At 40.0% G+C, this 24,017-nt stretch overlaps 1 protein-coding gene across 5 annotated transcripts in view; it reads left to right on the top strand.

Moving 5' to 3' along the window:
• LOC138628879 (mitogen-activated protein kinase kinase kinase kinase 4) overlaps positions 1–24,017 on the top strand; it is a 65,704-nt gene continuing 41,687 nt past the window's right edge. For 4 of the 5 annotated variants that reach the window (XM_069712190.1, XM_069712193.1, XM_069712191.1 and 1 more), the window contains exons 1-9: positions 1–147; positions 1,424–1,489; positions 15,316–15,372; positions 18,085–18,210; positions 19,039–19,149; positions 21,452–21,542; positions 21,738–21,868; positions 23,505–23,559; positions 23,723–23,801. In XM_069712190.1, coding sequence (XP_069568291.1) covers positions 91–147; positions 1,424–1,489; positions 15,316–15,372; positions 18,085–18,210; positions 19,039–19,149; positions 21,452–21,542; positions 21,738–21,868; positions 23,505–23,559; positions 23,723–23,801 — 773 coding nt within the window. In that variant the 5' untranslated portion in view covers positions 1–90. Of the gene's footprint in view, positions 148–439; positions 519–1,423; positions 1,490–15,315; positions 15,373–18,084; positions 18,211–19,038; positions 19,150–21,451; positions 21,543–21,737; positions 21,869–23,504; positions 23,560–23,722; positions 23,802–24,017 lie in introns of all 5 variants that reach the window. The other variant, XM_069712192.1, reaches the window with a different exon arrangement.

The following is a 24,017-nucleotide window of genomic DNA, read 5'->3' as shown; positions in this document are numbered from 1 at the left end:
GAAAGCCCGTTAGTTTGTAACGTAAGGAGAAAGTCCACCGTCCATGTCTTGTCTACAAATATCAACACGCTGGCAAAGTTACTGACAGCAATGTCGAGAGAAAACACCACTCGAAGTTTGGACAATATTGACCTCGCTGCTTTGAGAGTAAGTGAAGGAACGTTGTCTTCCCTTTTAATGAAATGTTTGAGTAAACATTGTAGGATGTGGTGGGTGTCGCTTGAAACTTCACGGTTAGTTTCAAGCAACAACTTCACTGACTAGTCAGATTTGTATTTTTTTTTTATTTTTACCTTGTCTAACTCACTTTTATATCCACTTGCAAAAACGAAGTGTCTATAATATTGAATTGATCGAGTGCTTTATCCCGTGGCATTATGCTTTCTGTGTGCCCTGTGTCCTGTTTGGTGTAAGTTTACATGCTACAGTGTTTACACAGGATTTTCCTTTGGTGGACTTGCTGAAAAGTTGACATGCAACAATGCAACAAGTGGTCGACATGATGACAGCCCAATGCAGTAAAACGCAGTCCAGTTCTAAATCTGTCATATTTTTGGTTTTAACCTATTTCATATTTCTTATCTTTGTATTTATACTTAGATGCTCCTGTTTTGTGATCTTATCCTCCCTGCCTGTTTTTTTTAATTTTTTTTTTTTTAGTTGGGCATTTGTTTGGATGGCTAATCTGACTAATCTGCCAATTATTTTGTATTTAAATGTTAGGTTCTTAATACGTCAAAAAGATTAGTGTAACATGTTGACCAGTGTTTCCCAAAACATAATGTGCTGCCAAAAGTGTCATGTATTGTCCCAGCCAACAGTCCACAACCACAAAATATGCACTTTATTATCATGGAGGACTAAAGGAATGAGAGAATATTCCCATTCAAGGAGCTGGGCTCAGAGGATGTTAGCGTTTGTCTGTTAAATAGCCTAAATGACTCAAAAACCCAAAACAATTTCATTATCAAAATAGTTGACTATTCCCTTGACTATCAATCAGCTAATCGATTAGTTGACAATCAATTGCAGCTCTAAACTGAAGATATGACCAAAAAATATGACATTAAAGACATATTCAGTGCTTTTCAGACCATGTTTTTATTCCTCGTAGCTCAGATTCTTATCCACATTTGCAGTCCCACTTCCTCAGTCCCTATCGAAGGATAACTCTCCATTGTTCTTCTCTATTTACCCTTAGCACTGAGCGTATAAAGCTGTTTGTCACAGTTTTGCTTGGCATGAATCTGTTGTATTGTGACTAAGCTGAAATGTAGCATTTGCTATAGAGTTGTACACTCATAGATTCCGCTGTGCTGCTTTTTTTTGCTCAGCTGTGAGAACAAAGCTTCTTGCCGCTTCACATCTCTTTTGTCCAATCCTCTTTTTTTTTTTTTCCTTGACCGTGTTACTTTTTCTCTAGGATCCAGCAGGTATCTTTGAGCTGGTTGAGGTGGTTGGCAATGGAACATACGGTCAGGTGTACAAGGTGAGTGGCCCTGTGATGCTTCACTGCCTATATTTTTGGTTTCAGTGAGCGTTTGTCGCACTCATGGAAGAACAACATTAACACTACCACAAATAACAATGTACAGAAATAAGTGTGAAGTTTCAGGTTTGCATCTAACCAGTATTTACATGCCAGTAAGTCTGATCATAAAAGTTGCCTGTTGTTGGCTCACAAGCTGCACCCTGTGAGCCTCTGGCAGCCTCATGACATGCAGACACAGCAGTATAGCACAGTATCTGACACGTGACTTCTGGTAAAACGTAAAGTTGGCTATGAAGAAAAAAAATAATTATCTGTTGACCGAAATATCTTGTAGCTCTTGCAAACAGCACGCACACACACACACAAGCATCTACAGCATCTTTTAAAGGCTCTGGGTGGGGCTCACTTCCCTATCGCAGTATCTGTTTGTGTATACGTGAGTATGAGTGGTTTGTGGTTGCAGGAGGTGTTCAGTCCTACTTAGGCTGGTGCAGCTGGTTGTTCCCTGCGTTCAGATGCTTTTGCTATACCACAAACTGTGTTAATACACCCAGTAGTAGTTTCAGTTTTGAGCTTTAAACTGGGGGTGAAAGATGATGCAGCAAATGGTTCAGGCCCTTTATGAGTGGCTAGTTTTAGATATGTTACAATTGCTTCTAGCGCTTAAGTTTAAGCGCTACAAGTAGCTAAGTAGCTGAAACTACTCCACATATCTGTCATAAAACTGAGACAAATATCTAAGACAGATTTGCTTCGGTACTATCTACTATTGAAAAATGCTTTGTCATACAGTACACACAGGCAACATTTACACAAATACATTTTCATTTTAAAATGCATAACTTTTGCTTTGCTTATACTGGAGTTAATCTCATCAGCAATAGGGAGGCACAGCGTTTATCATACGTTGGTTCTATATGGCCGATTTGCCCATGTAGATAAAATCATTCCATCTAAAATGAGGTCATTACAGCTTATGTCAGGACACCTTATTTGACTCTTTTTCAAACTAATTTCTGGCCATACACCTGTGTGAGTTGAATGCTCTGCAGTGACTGGAGGCTTCTCTGTGCGCCTCCAACTAACCGTCCACTGCAAACAGCCAACTATATCGGAAACCTAACTGCACCCCGAGCATGTCAATCCAACTATGTACCCCCCCCCCCCCCCCGAATAAATGCTTTTTGAGGCCAAATATTGAATAAATTATGGAATTATTTTCAGATGGAGCACCAGAAAACTAATTGTAGCCAGAGGCTTTTTGGAGCCAGCCCCCAGTGGCCCTTAGTGGTATTGCACTTAATGTCACTTCCACTTAGTCTTCACTTTTCAGACCTGGAAGCTACATCCACTTTTATATACAGTCTACGGTCTATTGAGCACTTGAGGCATTCAGGGAGAATTGATAAGTTGTAGCATCGTGTGTGAATCTCTGAGGCATTTAGGGGACATCTGGTAATTTCGGGTTCCACTCTCCTCCTTTAAACTATGTAATTTTCTCTTTCTTCAAATAGATTTTATGCAAATTGTCTTGGAAAAAAAACGTTTGTGGAACCGTTATCCAAGTCAAAGTATTGGCACTGGTACCCATACATGTTAGTTCTTTGTTATGCCCACTGTTGTTGTTGTTTTAACTAACTTATTTAAGACTTGTCTATTCATGTCTATTTTATGGTTTTAACTTTGCCTGCTTTGTTTTTACTATCAAGTTCTATTATGTTTTTTTTTAGAAAATGCATTGACTTAATCCATTTAATTTGCTGCTCAATATCATTTTGACATCACTGAAAAGGAGGGTTACTTTCAATACATATCTGATAGAAAGAATGCAAATGTATTATGGCGAAGGACTTAAGTTAAACTGGAAGAATAATTATGTTTCACGCTGCACAAGACATATACAGTAGGTGGAAATTTAGGTCTCAAAAAGTTAATATCCATTGTACCATCTATAATAAACAAGTTTAAAATGGTTTTGAAATAAGTGACTTTGGTCAGGTCTATTGAACGTGTATTTGATAGTTTAAATTACAGTAGAAGTTAAAAGTTAAGGATTACAGAATGAACCCAGTCCATTGAGAGCTCCCAGGTTTGTGTATGTCTGTGTGTGGCTCTGTCAAACAGAAGGTGGGTGTGTGTGCCCTGATTGCCACTTGATTTCCCGAAAGAGGAAATATTGCAAGGACAGTAAGGCCTGTGTTGGCGTTTACACAAGGGGTTAAAAAATTACAAATTGCATCCTGTGACTCACATTCATTGATGCTTTAACAAGGGGAAACCACCAAATATGGATGAATGGTGAGCATTTTCATTCACGGTGATTTAGCAATAAATCTAATGATTCAAGGCAGGATCATCTACAGGCTACCACGTGTTATATCTGAGAGCATGTATTTGTTTTGTTAGTTTTCCTTCCACACATATGAAGAAGAGCCATTTATTGGCATTAGACACTGAAACATTTCAATAAATATGTATTTGCTTTTTTGGCTTTGTTAACAAAATGGCACAGGGAAGACACGACATAAATAGCAATTTCAGTCACATTGCCGTCAGGAGCGTCGAGACATTTCCCGGTGGCCTGAGGGTCGTTATGGTTTGCCTTGACCCGCTGCGGCGTAATCTTTTTCTTCCTGGGATGCTCGAATTAGAATTAAAATGAGGTGTTCTCAGGCGCAAAACAGCTTCGCCGTGTCTCTGTGACACACATAGCAGCAACCGTTGACCTGCCTGCCTCCCGTTACCATGGAAGACAAGTCACCCGGCAAAACGGACTGTCAGGAGAAAAGGAAAGGTGGAGCAGAGGGGGAGAGAAAAAAACAAAAATGAGAGGTGCCACAGATGCAGATAAATCCTGCAAAATAAGCAACATGTTCACCAAGGGACCAGGTCAGTCCAAAACAGGAGCTGAAATACACACACATTGGCTACTTTGAGGCAGCTAAGATGATTTTCCCTGAACTGGCTGACAAGGGTGAAATTAAATTTGCTGTGAGCTAAAGCTTTTGTACAAAGGCCATTTTTGGAACTTAGTAGCTATGTAGACAATGTTCAATTTTATTGACCTAGTTTAGAGATTAGTTTATGTCTGTACTGTGTGGACACCAATGACTAATATTAATTTCAAATTCGAGCTAGAGAGAGTGTAAGTCAACTGTTTCACGTGTCAAGCTGTGTACATTTGAATGTTTTATAATTAGTGTATTCCTCATGAGTTTTTAAGAGGTGCGACCATGTCAATAGCATACCTGGAAACATTAGTATTTAGAGATACTTGCACTGACAGGTAACACGATTCTGTATTTTGTAATCTAGATCATTTTCATGCAGATGAACATCCTAACCCAATTTACAACTAGCCTACCACCCCTAACATCAACAAACAGTTCGCTGACAGAATTAGACAGAAACATAGAAATATAATCAATGATCAAAGCAAACAATTTACTGTGGTGGTGCTAATTCTCCACTAATGTGGCATTAAAAGTATGACGTGCAAATAGGGAAATATGACGTTTAGTTTCATTGAGCTGTTTGAATACAAGTGAATGGAACGCGTTCTAACAATAATGCGAAATGATTGCGGTCAGCTCAAATACACACCATCAGGCAATTATGTAATACTTTTGATAAGCTATAACTATTCTGGGTAAAATACTGAAATTCCCAAATAAATAGCTCCATGAGACAGATGCCATGTCTTTATTTTGTAGAGTGATTAACAATGTGTTAAGACACAACATGTACTGCTTCACAGCCCCAGGCAGAGTAAGTCCCTTTTTAAGTCATTTTCACGTTTACAGAAATGACAGCTGAGATCACTCTGTCCGAGTTGTTTGAGGCGTGCATATTTTTAAAGACAGTGCGGCATCAAAACACACACTTGTTTGTATATTTATCAAATTATTATCGTTGTACAAAGGCCGGTAGATGAAAATCAGTTAAGGTCTAAAGGTGGTTTACAGCATTACAGTTAGCGATGAACCGATAAGGACAGTCAGGTCAGACAAACATGTCAGATGGGGCACGGTGCGGGTTGAAGCAAATATAAGCCACAACAGATAGGCAGGGATGGAAATGGAGTTGGAAGAAATGGCTGGAACTGGATGACATCGGAGCAACATTGACTATCTGGCACGTTCGTAGTGAAAAGCTCCTCCGTGTACTCTCTGTGAAGAAATTGATCTCACTAGAAAGAAGACGAGGTGAGGACAGAGTGCAGGTTAGCCGTGACGGGAAGTGGAAAGCCCAACAACACATACTGCCAAAGAGAGAGTTGGAGGATGAAGAGGCAGAGGAGGGAGGTGGAGCAACGATCACTGTGACAATGTGATTACTGTGTATGCAGAGTAGTGTGCAGTTCCTGGTGTAAACCACAGTGATCCACTGTCTGTTGTTTGGTGAATTGATTTGTGGTACAATTTAGGTTAAGTTGCCAATTAGTTCTGCCTTCCAGTTGACTTGTGTCTAACATTAGGAGTTGATTGTTGTGATTGAAACATATGACCATTTGACAAATTTGCCTATTGTACAGCATTGTGCACAGCTTCTTTTTTTTTTCCTTTTTTTTTTTAAAATCCACCAATTGACAATTAGTAGTCTGTCATAGTCATGCCAATCAAACTCCGTAGTCAGTGGGAACAGACACGGAGGAAAGGGAGCCCCATTAGCCTAATTTTCACTTTAATTCAGTGGAACAACCTCCTGGTCAGCTGAAAGACTTTTCTGACACACTAAGACAGAGACAACTAGAGGAGACAGAGAGCAGACGGGGCTGGAGACAATTCAGGCTTCTCATCCAAATTTCCCCAGGAACTGAGAAGTCAGGAACTACTTAGGAACTCAAAGAACCTTCAGTACTCTTGTTTTTTGTTTTGTTTTGTTTTGTTCCACCACATCTTCCGAACTCTGACAAAGAAAGATAACAGATTAAAAAAAGCTTTGGACCGAGTTTTTGCACGAACCTAGAAAACATGGTGTCATCACTGTTGAATGTGAGTGATGTGTGAATGGATGTTAGAAAAGAGAAGTGCAGCTGTGGAGTGTTAGTGAGGTCTGAAATGCTTTAAAACTAAACCAAAACCCCTAGCTGTAATAAGTAGCCTTTACTCATTTTATTTGTCTTTCACCTTATAATGATTCATTCGGCACAGTTTTTTTCAACCGCCGGCCTGATGGCCTGGGGCCAGGAAAGGTTCATGCAGGGCAAATTGATTGGCCAGTTGCCATTGACTGTAATGTGAGCATGTTTTAGATGATGTCATTGTTTTCATTATGCTAGGCTGATGAAATGCATTTTGATTGGATGAAATACAGGTGGGGAAGACCAATGTATGATAAGATGCACTCTCAGCCTCTTATTAATACTAAAAGAGGAAGGGTGTTTCTTCTTTCGTGGAAGCAACAATAGTTTTGAGTGGAAAACAGCAACTTGTATATTTTGTAGTTTGCTGTTGATTCCCTGCAGAGACAGGCTTCAATACCATGAAATGAATCAAGATGAACTAAAAAAAGAGAACCTCAGCAACAAGACTCTTTAGGGTTCTGCCCAGAAAGATAAAAATCCTTTGATTGCACCTTACATAAACATAACTTCAGAAGTATTACAACAGTTACAGAAGTAACTGTTTTAAAAAAAAATGTTGGCCACCCTTTTGCCAAGTTTTGCTGCCGTGGTGACGAGACACTTCTATGAGCGCAGCGGCCAGGCTACCGGCAGCCTGCATTTGAAGCATATAGAGAATATCAGTAAAACGAAGCATGCAGTGATCCGCTGCCTCTGAGGTGTTTAGGGAACATTGGTAAATCAAAGCTTCTAGCGACACCCTATGAGGCCTTTAGGGAAACATCTTTAAATTGTTGAATCTACTGATAGCCTGTACGTGAGGCATTTAGGTGACATCTGTAAATTGTAGCTCCCCCTCTAACTGCATGTGTCTCTGCACGTACGAGAGGGGATAGAAAAGTTCGGAGACTAGTACTGCTGCACAACACCGTTACAGGCATGGAGCAGCGGGAAACGATAACCTCGGTGAGTAAATCAACATTTAGCACCTGAGTTCCACTGGTCCGGGTGCAGATGTGATTTCTCCATGCACCTGAAACTTGAGCAGAGAGCTCACATGAAAATTTGTGTCAAATTGTCGGGGAACGAAAAGAAGCAGCAGAGAGCCAAATCTGGCAGGCAGGGCAGTTTTGTTGAGGGTGAGAAACTTGTGTGTTTTTCAACATGCTGTGAGCAGCCGTTGTCATCTTGGAGAACCCGAGTGCCACCACGCCACACTTTTGGTCGATTGGACCAAATTGTTTTCTTCAGATGCCTCAGAACATCACAGCTGAACTGTGCATTGACAGTCTGACCCGCGTGGAAAAATTCACAGTGTGCAATCCCAGAATGTAAAAGAAAACCCATCTGGAAGTGCTCCTGACCTGACGCGACTTTTTCTGTCTCGAGCAGACGCTAATGTCCCTCTGAACACCTTTGCAGGCTTATCGTTTCATCGCCTCAGATTTTCTCAAAGCGTTTCAAACCTCTCCGTTGCTGATATCTCAAGTTTGCCACAAAATTTGTCATGCGCCTTTATTTCCATAGAAAAACCACTGATGCAACTCAGACCACTGGTCACTGAAACGTGTTTGACTCGGGTACTGATGTTGATCAAGTGTCAAAACTTGGAATACTTAATTATGAAGGTTATAGCCTCCCTCCCCCCATGCACATCAGGGTGCTGTGCAACAGGAGTACATTTTGAATCTACCCTTGTGACTCGATCACGCTCGCACCACCAACTACGACAAGTCAATTCTCAGTCTGTGGGGATCACTTCTCTCTCTGAAAAGTCACAGTTCTTGACATGGGAGTTTATTAAAAGATGATGTTGTATATTATTATCAACCAAATCCAAAGGGAACTTAAATGTTGTAAGTATTGTCTACAAAAAAAAATCACCAAAAGTATGCCAAAACAGTTCATTTTCATTTCTGGGCCCATTTAAATATACAATGGACCAGTAAAACTCTGACCTGTTAGCCAAGTGGGCCGGTGGGGACCAAAATGTTGTCAGATACAGAGTGATACCAACTGATCCAAGATATACATATACATATGCATATAGAAATATAGGATGTATTATGTGCAGTAGTAGTCACGTGTATTTAGTATGTCCTCAGTAAGGTAACGGCCTCAGGACAGAACAATTCAGCCCTGACTATCTAAAGGCTTTATCTTCAAAACAACATCGTAGGAATTTCTTTGATTTGTTTTTGTAGGTTTTGATGAGGTTTTGATACTTTGTCCTCGCTTTATATATTTAAAAACAAAATACTGTTTTAAGGTAACAAAGTTGCTTAATAGCACAGTAGTTATTGAGATGCTGTATTGTTAGTATACAGTGCATGCTTCTCTCACTCACCATGTTCACATCATTCTCTCACACACACACAGACACACACTGATTCAATTGCAGTGGATTGCAGAGAAGGGAAGTTCTTTTTACAAACAGAGAAACGCCCTGTGTCTCTCTCGCTATCTGTGTGTGTGTGTGTGTGTGTGTGTGTGTGTGTGTGTGTGTGTGTGTGTGTGTGTGTGTGTGTGTGTGTGTGTGTGTGTGTGTGTGTGTGTGTGTGTGTGTGTGTGTGTGTGTGTGTGTGTGTGTGTGTGTGTTACAATTAGAAAATGGCAAACTCCATTCAAAATTCATCACTGCTGATAGAACACAGTTCTTCTCTCTAGTGCTGACATGAGAGAGTCTGCTGTAGTTTAAGGAATAGATTATTTTCATGTAATTAAGATGTAAATATGTAAAGTTGCTAACTGTTTTGAAGTAGTTGGAACATTTTGCTTGGTGAGACTGTTGGTGTGTAATTGACATGGCAGGGCAAATTATGTCAATAGCACAAATATAGTCAACTGAAACATAACTTTAACCGCTGGCATGTTTTAATTACGTTTGTGAAAGGTCAAAGCAATGTACATTTGTTCTAGAATTTCACTTCTGTATATCTGGAAAACTAGATGACACTATGTTGAAACCATAAAACAGCTGCCTTTAATACCAATCCCAGTGAATCACTTACACTTCCTCTAATCTTCCTGGTTTCAGTAGCATCACTTCCCTTTTTGTAATCGACATATCATCACTCTTATCTTACTCATGTTTAGATCTGCTGACAACATTTTTAAAATATGTCCATATATTGATTTAGACCAACATAATAGTCTCTGTTGCAACCAAAATCTCTTCCATCAGTACGAACTAGACGTTCTGCTACTTTATAGCAGCAACAACTGAAAGGTTTATGTTAAAAATAAAAAGTTGAGTAAGTTTATTAAGAACTGGACAGCATTGTGTTACTTAAAATATCAAATGTTTTCGAAATAAAAGTCATTGTTTCAAAGCTAAAGAGTGGTGGGTGGAGGTTTGAGCTTCGACACAGAGGAACCATCTTCCAACATCGTCAAGGGATGCAGTGTTTGGGCTTGTTATTGGTGAAACAGAGGGAGAGTGGGAGAGAGACAAAGGAAAAAAAGGAGAGGAAGGAGAGAGGAAAGTGAGAGAGGGCAAAGGAAGGAAGGCAGAGGTGAAAGGCAAAGGGACAGAAAAGAAGGAAGGAAGGAAGGAAGAGGGAGAGACACACCGATGAAAACCAGCGAGAGAAGAGGAAAGCAGCCCCCCATGAGAGTTCCAGCTACGGTCTGCTCTGATTACTCTTCTGTCGCAGAACAGTGAGAATATAGTTCAAACATCTACAGATGTTACTGGCCTCCTTACTGTACTTTCTAAATGCCAAAACTATAATGAAAGTACACCAGGGATTCAGTGCTGCGCTCCAGCGCAGCTGGTGGAGTGGACTGTGACTGTAACACCGGCACACATAACCAGACTCTTAGTCCGCAGTAGGGGTCAAGTTTTAACATTTCTGAAGACTACAATTCCCCCAATACAACTTGCCTGCCTTGTCAACAGCCTTGTGTCTGCAACGTAACATCCTAAGTATATAATGCATATTAAAATATGTAATGATTGTAATGCAATCATGAGAGCTATATTCTCCGACTGAGGAAAATCAGCCACAGAAGACTATACAAGAGTATTCTTTTCATAAATGCACAACATAGAACTACATTTTTGATGACATTTCCCTAAATTACTTTTCAAAAGCTGTACTTACTTAATCATATTTCTGGTCAATAATAAATATGTTAATTGTAATGTGCAGCAGGTGGGTTGTTGTGAGAATTCCATGTTGCAAAAAACTCTTTTTTTCCCTTGTAAAAAAGTTACACACACAGTTGTAATTCCATCACTTCAGAGGTCATTTACATTCATTTCCTGGAGACCTATCCTAATTCTAATTGTACCCACCACTTGCCAAACCCTTACCCTAACCTTACACTAAATCTAATCGTATCTACAGTTTAAACCAAGTAGAGCTTGGCTTCAAACTGACATGTAATGATTAACATGATGAGGAGTCTGGCTTTCTGTCCCTAAAAGGGAGGTGGGACATTGCGTTAGTGTCTAGAGGTGGTTCAGGCATCTGATCAGGATGCTTCCTGGGTGCCTCCCACTGGAGGTTTTCCGGGCATGCAAAACTGTCATGAGACCCCGGGGAAGACCCAGAACACACTGGAGGGTTTATATATCCCAGCTGGCCTGGGAACGCCTCAGGATCCCCCAGGATGAGCTGGAAAATGTTGCAGAGGAGAGGGAAGTCTGGACCAACTTGCTTGGCCTGCTGCCACCGTGACCCGATCCCGGATAAGCGGAAGACAATGGATGGATAGGGAAATTTAGCTTGTAAACCCGAGATTGTAAGTACAAAAGATGAGCTGGGTTACAATTTGTCCCTCTAAACTGCAGGATATATTATGATTTATACTGCAGTGTGTAATGTAATTTATTTATTTTTTGTTGAAAATTGATTTAAAAAATGTGTCGTTCAGGAACCAGTTATGAAGTAAAGTTATCAAACATTTTTGAACAGTACCCAGCCCTAAAATTGAACCCTAAAACAAGTTTTCTCACTTAAAAGGTATAAAAGTCTGGATTCTCACATGAATAGATATACAAGTACACAGAGATACAAAGCGAGCGAGATGAGAGCATACAGAGATTTACATAGAGAGAGGGGTGAGTCAGAAAGTTAGACACTAGCAGAGAGTGTTTCTCTCATTTGTCTGTGCTGTCTGATTTTTAAATGTCTCTCTTGGATCTAATTAGCATATACATGAATATATTATAGTAACCTTTTCACTGACACAATATTTCTACTGTCCCCTTATTCTGCCACAGTGTGTGTGTCTGTCGGAGAACATTTTAATTTATTTGTGTACGTGTTTGATTCCAATCACTTTACATCCGAACGCGTGTGTGTGTTTGCATGAGCCTGTGTGTGTGATACATTGGACCTCAGTGTCAAAAGTGCACAAGCTCTCTCCAATTAATTCTGGTGGCAAGCAGAGCCCTTTAAGTGTGTGTGTGTGTGTGTGTGTGTGTGTGTGTGTGTGTGTGTGTGTGTGTGTGTGTGTGTGTGTGTGTGTGTGTGTGTGTGTGTGTGTGTGTGTGTGTGTGTGTGTGTGTGTGTGTGTGTGTGTGAGAGTGTGTGAGTGAGTGTGTGAGCCTGTGCTGCATATTGTTAAGTAGCTCTGTTGAGAGTAAGACATTTCACATTTGTTAGTTGTGGTGGCAGCGATCAGACAGTATTGAGTCTGAGGGGACAGGAAGGCCATTTCCTTATTTATCACAGCAGGCCAGTAGCTGCTTGTATGCCACAATTAAGGAGACAATGTCCTTTACTCGGGGAACAAATCAAGGCCAGAATGAAGAGTGGTCAGTGAACCTCACACAGTGCATCTCACATTCATTATAAACGTGTGATCTATATGAGAAGAATGGCAGCTTGTTTATCTGACAAAGATTCTGTTTCATGACGGCTGGGTCAGCAACATATTCACTAAACTTGATTGTGAAGTATGTCACAGCATTCCACCGGCCTCACGACACGTTCTACCTTTTTCTTTATAGGGGCTTAAACATTTGTATGAATCTTAATCCATGCATGGCTGTGACTTTTTTCAGGCATAACACATCATTTGGAAATTTGGTGGTCCAAAGCATGCAGGATCTCAAGGAACTACTATCACTAATACCTTCCATAGTATATGAAGACATTTTAAGGGGTTCCTGCACGCTTTCTACGGAGAAGGCCTCCCCTGGGCTGCTGTTTTCACCCTCAAATATGACCTACATCAGCGCTCCTGTTAGGTTTAGGCACAAACACCACGTGGTTAAGGATTTGGGTTCAAATGATGACTTGTACTGTGCTGTGTGTTAAAGTTAGTATGCCCATAAATGTATGCAGTCTTTGTTGTCATGGTGACGGTGAATGTGGTTTGGAAAAAAATGTTTTCTGACTTTTCCTGCACCCAAGTCTGTATGGACCAATACGCCTCCTACTCACTGGGATTGTAATAACTATAGATTAAAAAGTAGAATAATTTCTGATTTACCCCGAGAACCTTTTTTTTTTGCATTATTTTCTGTAAAAATAATAATTTTCATATGGAACAACCTATGCACTGACACCTATGTGTATATATGATAGGCCAATATCAACTAAAAACCCACCTACTGAAATGGGTGGGACTCTACTAAGAGTTTAGAGTTGCAAGCTGTAGCTCCTCCCACAGCGGATGGTATTTGTAGGAACTGATCTAGTAATGCCACTGCAACTCCTCTTTTAAGTCCCGTAAGAATTGGTAAGTGATATTCAGGCGAGTTCACCTTAATTTACCTCAGCACATCTCAGTGTTATAATCATAGAGGGAGACGGACCTATTTTGAATGTAGACCACGTCACACTGTGCTACGACATACATCACGATAATAATATTGGCATACTGAAGTATTTGTGATGTCCAGTTTAATTCCTGGAACTTTCTGAAAACTTCTCTGATGTAGAAATATTTGATTTGGACACAGGTTTCAACACCACAGTCTGCTTTTATAATGTACACATTCTCCCTGTGACTAATGTTACTTTGGAAATGGGTTGAGAGTGGTTCCAAGATTTAGCTGCAGAGAAATTGAATATAAATAGGCACATATTTAAAATGAAGTGTTATTTTCAACCAGTCCTTTCATATTAGTTTCTGGTTGTAGTTTTTTCTGACTCTCTGTGTGTTTGAATCTTAATATTAGCTGACTGACTGATTGAGTAGAGTTGGATTTGTCATACTGTGGTCTGTTTCTGTTGTACATCACAGCTTAAAGGCTTATGGATTAGCTACTCCAGTATCTTGTCAGCTTTCTGACTCATGACAAGGTTTTTAATTTTCCCATTTTCACCTGACTGCACTTTACAAAGGACCCTTTGCTGTCTCACTCCTCTCTCTCTCTCTCTCTCTCTCTCTCTCTCTCTCTCTCTCTCTCTCTCTCTCATCCTGCGTGTGTCTTGTTCTTTCTGACTTTGCCTCCCTAGAGAAGACAGCATTAGGTAGACGTAGCCCTGTCTATGAGTACTGAACATTATTACACAATCCAAGTATTCACTCAAAAGATGTTGTAATGTGTGCGCCAACACATACATTGCAATTAGTGGGCTGATTGTAGATGGAAGGGTTGAGTGTTTATTCTTTTATATTATGACAAGTTGCTGCCTGTCTTTTACAATCACACAGTTGCACCTGGGATTTATTGAATATGAATTCCTGAAGAATAATGACCAGAGTCACAGTGTATCATCACTTTTGTTTTTGTCGCAATGTGAATTCTGCATTAGTCAGCACCCACACACACACACACACACACACACACACACACACACACACACACACACACACACACACACACACACACACACACACACACACACACACACACACACACACACACACACACACACACACACACATGGGTGGGCAACCTGTGCTGCATATAAAGTAGTCCTTCTAAGTTGATTGTACCATATTAGACTTTTACATCAGGAATTGGGAAGCAGAGACGTTTATGTAATAATGTAGTTCCGGACTATTCAACTTAGTTTGGCCAGAGAGGAAACTACTCCCTACAGGCTCATGGGCCACATAGAATACTTTGTCAATTTATGGTTACAAATAACTCTTACACTATAATGTAGCTGTATAAGATAGCAATACATTTATTGGACAATAAGCACATATTTTATAACTTGTTGCAACTGGCAAAATAAATAAACACTTGCCAGTCCATTTGCTCTGGAATTTGGTCATTTTCTCAATAAGCTGTGTCCCTTTAGCTTTGAGACTTCGCTAAAGTGAGTGTCTCTGTAGCCCTCCAGCCCATAGTACAATGTGAGACTTGACTGAGTGAATGGCAGGTGCAGAGTGTAGCAGTCAATCATAGTACATGCTGTCACTAACACACACATATACACGCACACGGTTACCCTGATCCTCCACGTCCCCACACTATCCTGTCGCCAAGGTTACCCACATAATTGCCTGTGACATAAGATGCATACTCTTACTTGCTTACATGCTTATATTTCAATGGTTCAGATGTCTCTAAGTAGCCCAGAAATATAAAGCGTTGATGTATTCATCATATCTCACACATGGCAGCCTGATTTGCAAGCAGCTTCTTGAGGACCACAGAAAAATTCATGAGGGTCATTACCTGCTAGCAGGATGATCGAGTACATCCAGGTTTCCATCCACTCCACTGGCCTTGACTGTCTTTTTTTTCTTATGTCAAAATTTTTAAAAGAAATGTGTGTATGTCAGGAATGGAAAACGTTAGTCTTTGTGTGACGCGCTTAATCTATGCTTCATTTGTCACCAGGGTCGTCATGTCAAGACGGGCCAACTGGCAGCTATCAAAGTCATGGAGGTCACGGAGGTAAAAGTCCATTACATGAAATCATGTACACTTCTTTTCTCTCTACCTCAACATTCAGCTCAATCTTTCTTCCTCTGTCTCTTATCTTTGGTGAATAATCTTTTAACATCGCAATTACTTTTCCAGGTTGATTTGTTTATATTTATTCTGGTCCTCTTCTGGCATATAATTTACAGCTCAAAATACTCCTTATTTATATTATACCTGCCCTTTTCTAGTTCTTTACTCAGAATATCAACTTCTAAAATGCATCCAAAGATTTTTCAAAACATGTGAAAGGACAACACCATCAACGGCATGAGCAACGATGTAAAAATAATAATAATAAAATTATATAATTAGTCACTTATTTCTAAGGGACCACCAACTGTAACTATCAACTTGTTCTCGTTCTGTTGTATTGAAACTGTTTTCTTTCAACTGTCATTATCCCTAAAAAAAGATTACAAGATAATATTTGACACATGTAGTCCCTTTTAAACAATTTACTTTGGAACGAATCAAAACTATAATGCAGCATTTTTAGACATTTGCAATTGTGAAAAAGGTTTAAACACTCATTATTAGACTAAATGAAAGGTTTTGCAGTGAGTTTCTCTTCTTTTCTTGCCTACTTCAAGTCTTTATTCCCCTTTTCAGGTCAAAGAAGTGATGGAACTTTTACAATTCATTTGACAACCTAATTCCCTCCTGAAGGTGCACACGGATCACAAAGATCAAACAGAAAACTTCTTCAATATAACGTCAGCCTGAAAATGAAATTTTGAAAAATACTCTCGTTTTTTTTACCTTTCTCAGAATCTCATCAATAATTCGGTTTTGACCCAGAAGTAGTTTTTATTAGATTTCAAGTGAATTATAATGATGTTAAAATTCTGTTCACTTTGGAGTTTTTAACGCTATTGTTGAATCCTTTTGATGATTTAAAACATTAAGACCTCATTGTACTGTAAAATCAATTTGAGGATGAAAAAAAAAGAATCCTCTTGAAGCTGCATTTTGAATTTCAGGGGTGGAGCTGGGCCACCTTAGTCTGGGTCAAATGAGGGAGATGGTTTGACGGTCAGTATTCTGCCCGGTCCTACAGCAGCGTGAGGGGACAACCTGGACAAATGTAAACTTCAACTATATCCCGTTGACGTAGCGAACAGCGATAGAATAAGTGGGGTAAAATTGGCTGTTGGCATGTTGCAGCAGGTTGTGAGGCACGTTGGCCATAATGTAGCAAAGCAGCGTTTGTCATGCATGTTAGCACGCTGATGTTAGCATCTACCAAAGCACTGTTTCAAAGAGCTGCTTCCATGGCTGCAGACTCTTGTTGAAGCAAAACATACCAAGCATTGTCCAGCGTCTCTCTTGATAAATAGTTCCTTCAGGTGATATGAAAACTGAAAATGCATGTGTTAGAATGAAGGAATCATGTCAGGCAATGCATCCAAACTGAAGAGGTTGCCACAGGCTTCACAAAACTGTGACACACATTTGATTGACCAAATAATGAATTGATTAATAGAGAGAATCATAAGCAGACTTATTTAAATGTAAAAACCAGTTACAGGCAGCCTTAAGAAATTAGGTAAATGCAAATATGGGTCATGTAATTCCTGTGCAGTTAACATAGTATCAGAATGACCTGTATTGCAAAATGAGTTTTGCAAAATGAGTTTGGACTTAAAACATGTTTCTACACTCCCTTGTTTCTGTACGGTGTTGATGAAACTCAGGATCTTGTTTTTCAGAGAAGCTCTGTAGCAGGAAATGCATGGCTATTATCTGCCTTCTCACTCAAACACACACACACACACACACACACACACACACACACACACACACACACACACACACACACACACACACACACACACACACACACACACACACACACACACACACACACACACACACACACACACACACCCAAACAGACTGCAGCCACGGGCAGGAGGCTTTGTGTTCCAGAAAGAGGTGAAAGTTCAATCTCTTGCCTTGTCATTTTCTCCTGTCTTCTCCTGTCCTGCCGAGATTTAAAGGAGGGCAGTGACTGGGAGAAGCTCTCTGTTGTTTCCTCTTTTCTGATTAACAGCCACAGCTAACTTCTCCAGCTCCTCTATGCTTCATCCACTTCTCCTCCAGGCCAGAGTAGATTTAGGGGTTCAGTGAATTGGAGAAGTCACAAGTCATTTCCAGGATTTATAGTGAGAAAACAGAAAGTGCTGCACTCCGTTTCCTCTGCTCTTGCGTTTCATAACATTGACCAACCTTAGCTGTTTTGTTGGGAAATTGGAGTGGTTGAATTAAGGTCCAATAGCTGGGTGAAAGGTCCTCTAGAGGTTACACAACCGTCTGATTGGAGATGCTGTATGTCTAGATTTGTTGTATGGACTCGAAATCACAAATTGTACCACCTTTGAACTTTTTATCAGAGGAACTCGGTGTACAAGCAGGATTAAACAAGTCACATTTTGGATGTATAGTTTAAAATATTTCTAAGGCAGGAGTTTGACACGTGTACAATGGCCTCTGCTGCATTTGAGCTGCCCTGAGGAAAATAAGGTCGAAGAGTTCTATCAACACAGAAACATCACAAACACTAAGCCATGCATTGCCGTTTAATAACTACCTGAGAGACCTGTTAATCACGACCACACTAATATTTGTATCACTTGTGTTTGTAAGCAGCTTGATTTGCTCTGTGTCTGTTCTTATGTTTAGGAGGAAGAAGAGGAGATAAAGCTGGAGATCAACATGTTAAAAAGTTATTCCCACCATAGAAACATTGCGACTTATTATGGCGCCTTTATTAAGAAAGGCCCTGCTGGACAGGACCACCAACTCTGGGTTTGTAAACTACTCACCTTTTTTAATGGTTATTTTTACTAAAAGAAAAATAAAGAACTGTCTCTTTTTTTTAATTTAATGACTGCTACCCTCTGGGTTTCCTCTCTAAACGTATGTTTCTACCATTTAATGTATTTAAATTTAAGACCATTCAACAGTAATATTTATAGTTATTTCAAAAGGGATAGATCATTGGGAGTAAATAACAAATTATTGAAGTGATACATTTTGACGATTAAACTTTGAGGATGAGAAGCCGCCTCATAGAGCGATGTACCAAATAGATGCAGGGATAGGATGGGACCCCCCAGAGCCTCGATGCTGGAAATGGTGGAGCGGTGTATGCTGATTTCAAAGTTTTATTTATGTTGTGCCAAATCACAACATAAGACATCTCAGGGGATTTAATACAGGAACATTAAATGAGTGACAGTAGGAAGGGAATACTCCCTTTTAACAGGAAGAAACCAGAACTAGAACCAGGCTCAGAGATGAGCGGTTATCTGCCTAGACCAATGGGGATGAAGGAGACATCAGTCGAGGTGTTGAGGAAGACCAGAGGGACAAAGTGGTGATGAGGAGGAGGAGGATTGTTGGTCAGGAGGTCTAAAGGGAATATGACAGAATTATTCAAATTCATTAATAAAAGAACGGGTATGAGAAACTGATTGGCTCAAAACCACAGGCAAAAACATCGGAAGGCAGAAGTGATGAAGAAATTAGATCCGCAGAAAAAGCACATCCTCATCTTACTGAACTTGCATGTAAGCTTTATTTATGCCGGCATGTGTGTTTGTCTAATAGATGTCTCTCTTTTTGCCCTTCTAGTTAGTGATGGAGTACTGTGGAGCTGGCTCTGTCACAGACTTAGTGAAGAAGACTAAGGGGAACTGTTTGAAAGAGGACTGGATTGCCTACATCTGCCGAGAGGTGCTCAGGGTAAGGTCAACATAAAAAATAACAAAAAAAAACACACACATAAGCAGCATAAGCACAATATTTATACACACCATACAAGTGTACTCAAATAGATAGCATTTTGTTTCATCAGTTTGTAGTCATTTAATTAATATTGCTTTGGAAGTTGTCACTGCTTCCATATATGATTTTAGAAAAAAAATGTGTCATCAATAGTTCTGAACAGACAATTTACTGATGATTTAGTTTTATGTTATGTTGCCATGCTATGTTATGGTCTTGATTTTTTCAACCGTACTTTTCAGTTTGGTATATTAAATTACTCTAAATGCTACAATACTCAGGAGGCTCTGCTGCTTTTCCTTTGGAGAAGAATCCAGTCACTAATCAGAGCTGCAGTGAAGTCAGAAAGCTTGGTTGTTGCTCTTGGGAACTAAACACTGCACCATATTGCCTCCAGCCAGAATTCACAAGTGAATTGATTTAAGCTGCTGAATGCTTTATCAGGGTTCTACAAAGTGGGATCTTTAACTTCCACTGCACATCAGCACTGCATGTCTACACCGTATAGTTCTCCATACATACTGTGCATACACGCAGTGTGTAGCACTGCACTACACAGAACGGTATGTGAAGCACGGGTTGGTTCTTTCTTGAACTGCTTACTGTGGCCCAATTCTGCATCCACATTCAGCACAAATTCTATCAGATTTTTCCAATGACTAGCAAAAGAAAATACTAATGAATGCACATTTCTATGCCACTAAATCCTATGTATTCATCTGAGGAAGATTAGTGCCTTCTTATTGTGCCACACAGATCAGATGTTTTTGTCTGCCACAATAATTAATGTTTTCTGTAGAAGCTTCAGCAGATGTTTAAGTCACAACATGCTTCATGTTCATCAGTTCAACAGTTTATTCACAAGGTCTGTTTTCCATTGCATTTAATTGTGCTTACGTCAACTTTTTTTTTTTCTTACATTTAACATTTTTGGCATTTCCTTTTTATTTTTCTGTGCAGAAATTGAAAATGCTCATACACAGGCTGACACTCCCTAATGCAATTGCTCACCTTTGATTATTTTGATTATTTGATTATACTTGGAGAGTTCCATGTACATCCAAACCGTGTAAGTGCTCCAGATATCAGACACCTCATACTGCCTGTGCCAAAAATGAACCCCATTTAAAGTAACTCTTGTCATTGTGCAGCTCTATAATGTAAGGGAGTGCACACACCACACATAGGCGCGCCACACTTACACACATCCCTGTTGCTTTATTGCTCATGTGATCAAGCAGTGAAAGCTTCAAATAACTTAAGACGAACAAATACACATAAACGATGTACACAAAGAGACACAAGTGAACTTTATCCTGAGGTGTCGTTACTGTAAAAGCCTTTTTTAGTGTTGGTCAGAACAGAGGTAGTAATTTGCATGTGAATGCAAAGTGATGGCTGAATATGTTGCTCCTGTTGTAGAAGAAACTCGACAACGCTTTTAGTGATTCTTTGCCAAAACACCAAAGCGAGGTCAGACGGACACGGATACGTCTTAATGTTCAGGGTTTTCTAGTCTCTCATGATTTCCCACTGTGACTTGGAGGCAGTAATTTATCTTTTTTTTTTCATTTATATACTTAAAAGGACAGTTTAGAACACATGTCTGTGAGATGTTATGGTTATCATGAGAGATCACAAGGTCCTGAGAAACACTGTGGGATGTTTGCACTGCTTTCAGTGTCAGTGTTTGTGTTTGTGGCTCTTACACGTACACAAGCAGTATATCAACTTATATCAACTAAGTTCGAGCATATCTTTCCTAGATTCCGTCATCAGCGAGGACAAAAATAGAATTGAGCTGAATTTTTTGTAGCAGTAAAAAACCTGAGAGACAAAAGGACTCTGGACTGTCGCCAGTGTTTTCTCCACTGTCGTCAGCCATGTTGTCTCTCCATTGTTTCAACATCACAACATACAGGCACACAAATACACATAGACACCAACGGTGAAGTCATTGTCTGAATTAGGACTCACTTCCTCTGTTTATTTAACCTCCTTTGAAGAAGCGAGAGTACAAACAAGAGAAGCACAGGCACGTTGAAACTGTGCCACTGATGGGTGTTCTGCCATACATGGCCGCTCTGCTACCTCTATTTAGAAAGGTGTTGGAGGAGAAAAGCAGTGCAACAGGCCTGAAAGAAGTCCCACTCTGTATTCAATATTCCTTCACTATGTTGGAGATTTCATATTTATACTGATGGTGGTCATCTGACTCTGTGTATGGGTGTGTTTATGTGTGTGCATATTTGTCCTCCAGGGTCTTTCCCATCTTCACTCCCATCATGTGATTCACCGAGACATTAAGGGACAAAATGTTTTGCTCACAGAGAATGCTGAAGTCAAACTGGGTATGACACACTGACACATGCACTGTGGTTCCTCGAGCACATCTGCACTACTCCAGGCAGAACTGCAGAACAATGACACACTCATACACACATGCATAAATCTCACACCCGCCCAAAAACAAAAAACACTTCATAAAGAGGCAAAGGTTGTGGTTGTTTTCATACGTGAAATTGTCCCACATTTGTATGTTCCAGTTGACTTTGGCGTGTCAGCTCAGCTGGATAAGACGATCGGTCGGAGGAACACTTTCATCGGTACTCCCTATTGGATGGCTCCGGAGGTCATTGCCTGTGATGAGAACCCTGAAGCCACATATGACTACAGGGTACTTTAGTTCCACAGGAACAGAAACATGATTCTGACATCTGTTTACACATGTTTAATGCCTTTTTGAGAAGTTTAATGAGAGTAAAAGTACATTTGTTAGTTGCAGCAAATGAAAACAACTGAGGTAACAACAACTAAAGATTTATACTGTAATTTGTAATGTCATTTTATTGTTCTTAAAGTAGATTTTATTCAATTGTGTCGAAAAAAGTATTTCTTAGGAAGCGGTATCGAAGTCAAGGTACCTTTACTGGTAGCACGAGGGATGTCTGTTCTGCCAGAAGCATGTGAGAGAGATGACTGAAAAACAAATATTTCTGCTGTCTAGACAAGCTTCATACAGTATAAGTTTAATTTGGTCAGAGCACAAATCTAATTGCATTTCTTCTTGGATTTCGTGGGTGAGATGCAAATCAGAGTCAGCCCTACTTCAGTCTGAAGGGCGGTGCTGATGCACCTGAAGCTATTTGGTAACTGCCAAAGATGCCAGAACTACAATAACTTCTGTTCTTTAGTTTAGTTACCAGCTTTACAGTCTTACAAACAGTTTAGCCTGCAGGCTGGCGGAAAGCATCCACAAACTGACACAAACGGATGACTCACATTTCTTGGCTTCTCTCTCGCTCGTGCAGATCAGTGGTCTCTCAGCCACACTGAACAATAAGTGGCTGCTGATCAGAGATCAGAAAAATGCTACAATATCAAATCATCTCTACGAATGTATGTGTTGAAATCTCTGGAGCAGTTTATGGCAGCTGATTTGAATTTACTGACTTGCTTTTGGGAGAATTAACACCAGCATTTGTGCCTTTTTAACATCTGGCTAGAATACACGCGGTTTGAGCAGTTTGATTTTAGACCAGCTTTAATGGCACACGGTTGAATTTACAGTTTTTGGTGATATCTGGTAGCTGTCTGATTCACCAAAGACACATGAAGTGACAAAGGCTACAGTAAACACTTTCTATAACCATATATTCAACAGACAGAGTTCAGTGAATAATCATAAATGAAATGCATTACTCATAGAACATATTTCAAGCATTTCCAAAATCCCTCTTTGGATGTCGGTTAAACTTTTTCAAAAATGTTCTTGTGTTGACTTGAAAGTGAAGTGATTAGAGCGCAGAGCACATGAGTGCAGATGCTGTCAGCAGCAAGTCTTTGGTTTGATTCCCAGTCAGATGGACCTTTATTGCTTTACTGTCATTCTCCTGCTACTTCCCCACATTTTATTTCTGTCTAAACTGCACTATCTGACTAAAGGTGAAAAGAAAAAGGCCCAAAATAATAACAAATAAAAAAAGTTTCCATTCACTCTGACTGATTAGATATGTCATCCTTCACACATATATCATCACATATAACATCATATGCTGTTCTGGAAGTAATTCCATATCAACTTTTAGAATCCAGTTCATCGTTGAAAGGATTCAACCTTGTCTTTTGTAAAGTGCCAGAAGTTTGTTTCGAAGACTAGTTTTGTAAAGTGCTCCTGTAATCCCTGGAGCTGTGCTCTCACTGTATGCACAAACTATTTGAATATAAAAGAGGGCATCCAAAGGTAAGAGGAAATGAATAGAGCTCAAGGTAAGCTTTGTGCGTTAACCTTTTCCTGTCTCTCTCGTTTGTAGAGTGACCTCTGGTCCTTAGGCATCACAGCTTTAGAGATGGCTGAAGGAGCCCCTCGTAAGTTACAAATATACACACAACTGACTGATATGTTCAACTGGTTGCTTTTCTGTTTGTGCCATCCATTGTCTATGTTTCCTGGGATTAATTTTTTTGGTCACTGTTCCTGTCCCCATCTTTTAATTTCTATCTTTCTTCTGTGTATGCGTCTTCTTCTCAGCACTGTGTGACATGCATCCAATGAGAGCGCTGTTTTTGATTCCTCGAAACCCTCCACCCAAGCTTAAGTCAAAGAAATGGTAAGGATGTAAACGTACTCACACTTATACACACAACAGTGTTTAGGTTTTCTCTTGGGAAAACTGGGCTTCTGAAGGCTCTTTGTTGAGGGTTTCATGAATCAGACCATCAACCCAAAGATATTCCAGCACTCCCTTCTCATGAAGAAGCTGGAAGCTCAAAGTCACTGGCCTGTCCAGACATGTTAAGATAAAACTGACTTGATTGTCAGTCCT

The sequence above is a fragment of the Brachyistius frenatus genome, unplaced genomic scaffold (assembly GCF_029030835.1).
Source record: "Brachyistius frenatus isolate BFR_SWC_R1_liver_20210118 unplaced genomic scaffold, ASM2903083v1 Contig_107, whole genome shotgun sequence".
In the NCBI taxonomy this organism is placed as follows: domain Eukaryota; kingdom Metazoa; phylum Chordata; class Actinopteri; family Embiotocidae; genus Brachyistius; species Brachyistius frenatus.
The sequence above is the reverse complement of the archived record's forward strand: the minus strand, read 5'-3'. Positions and strand labels throughout refer to the sequence as shown.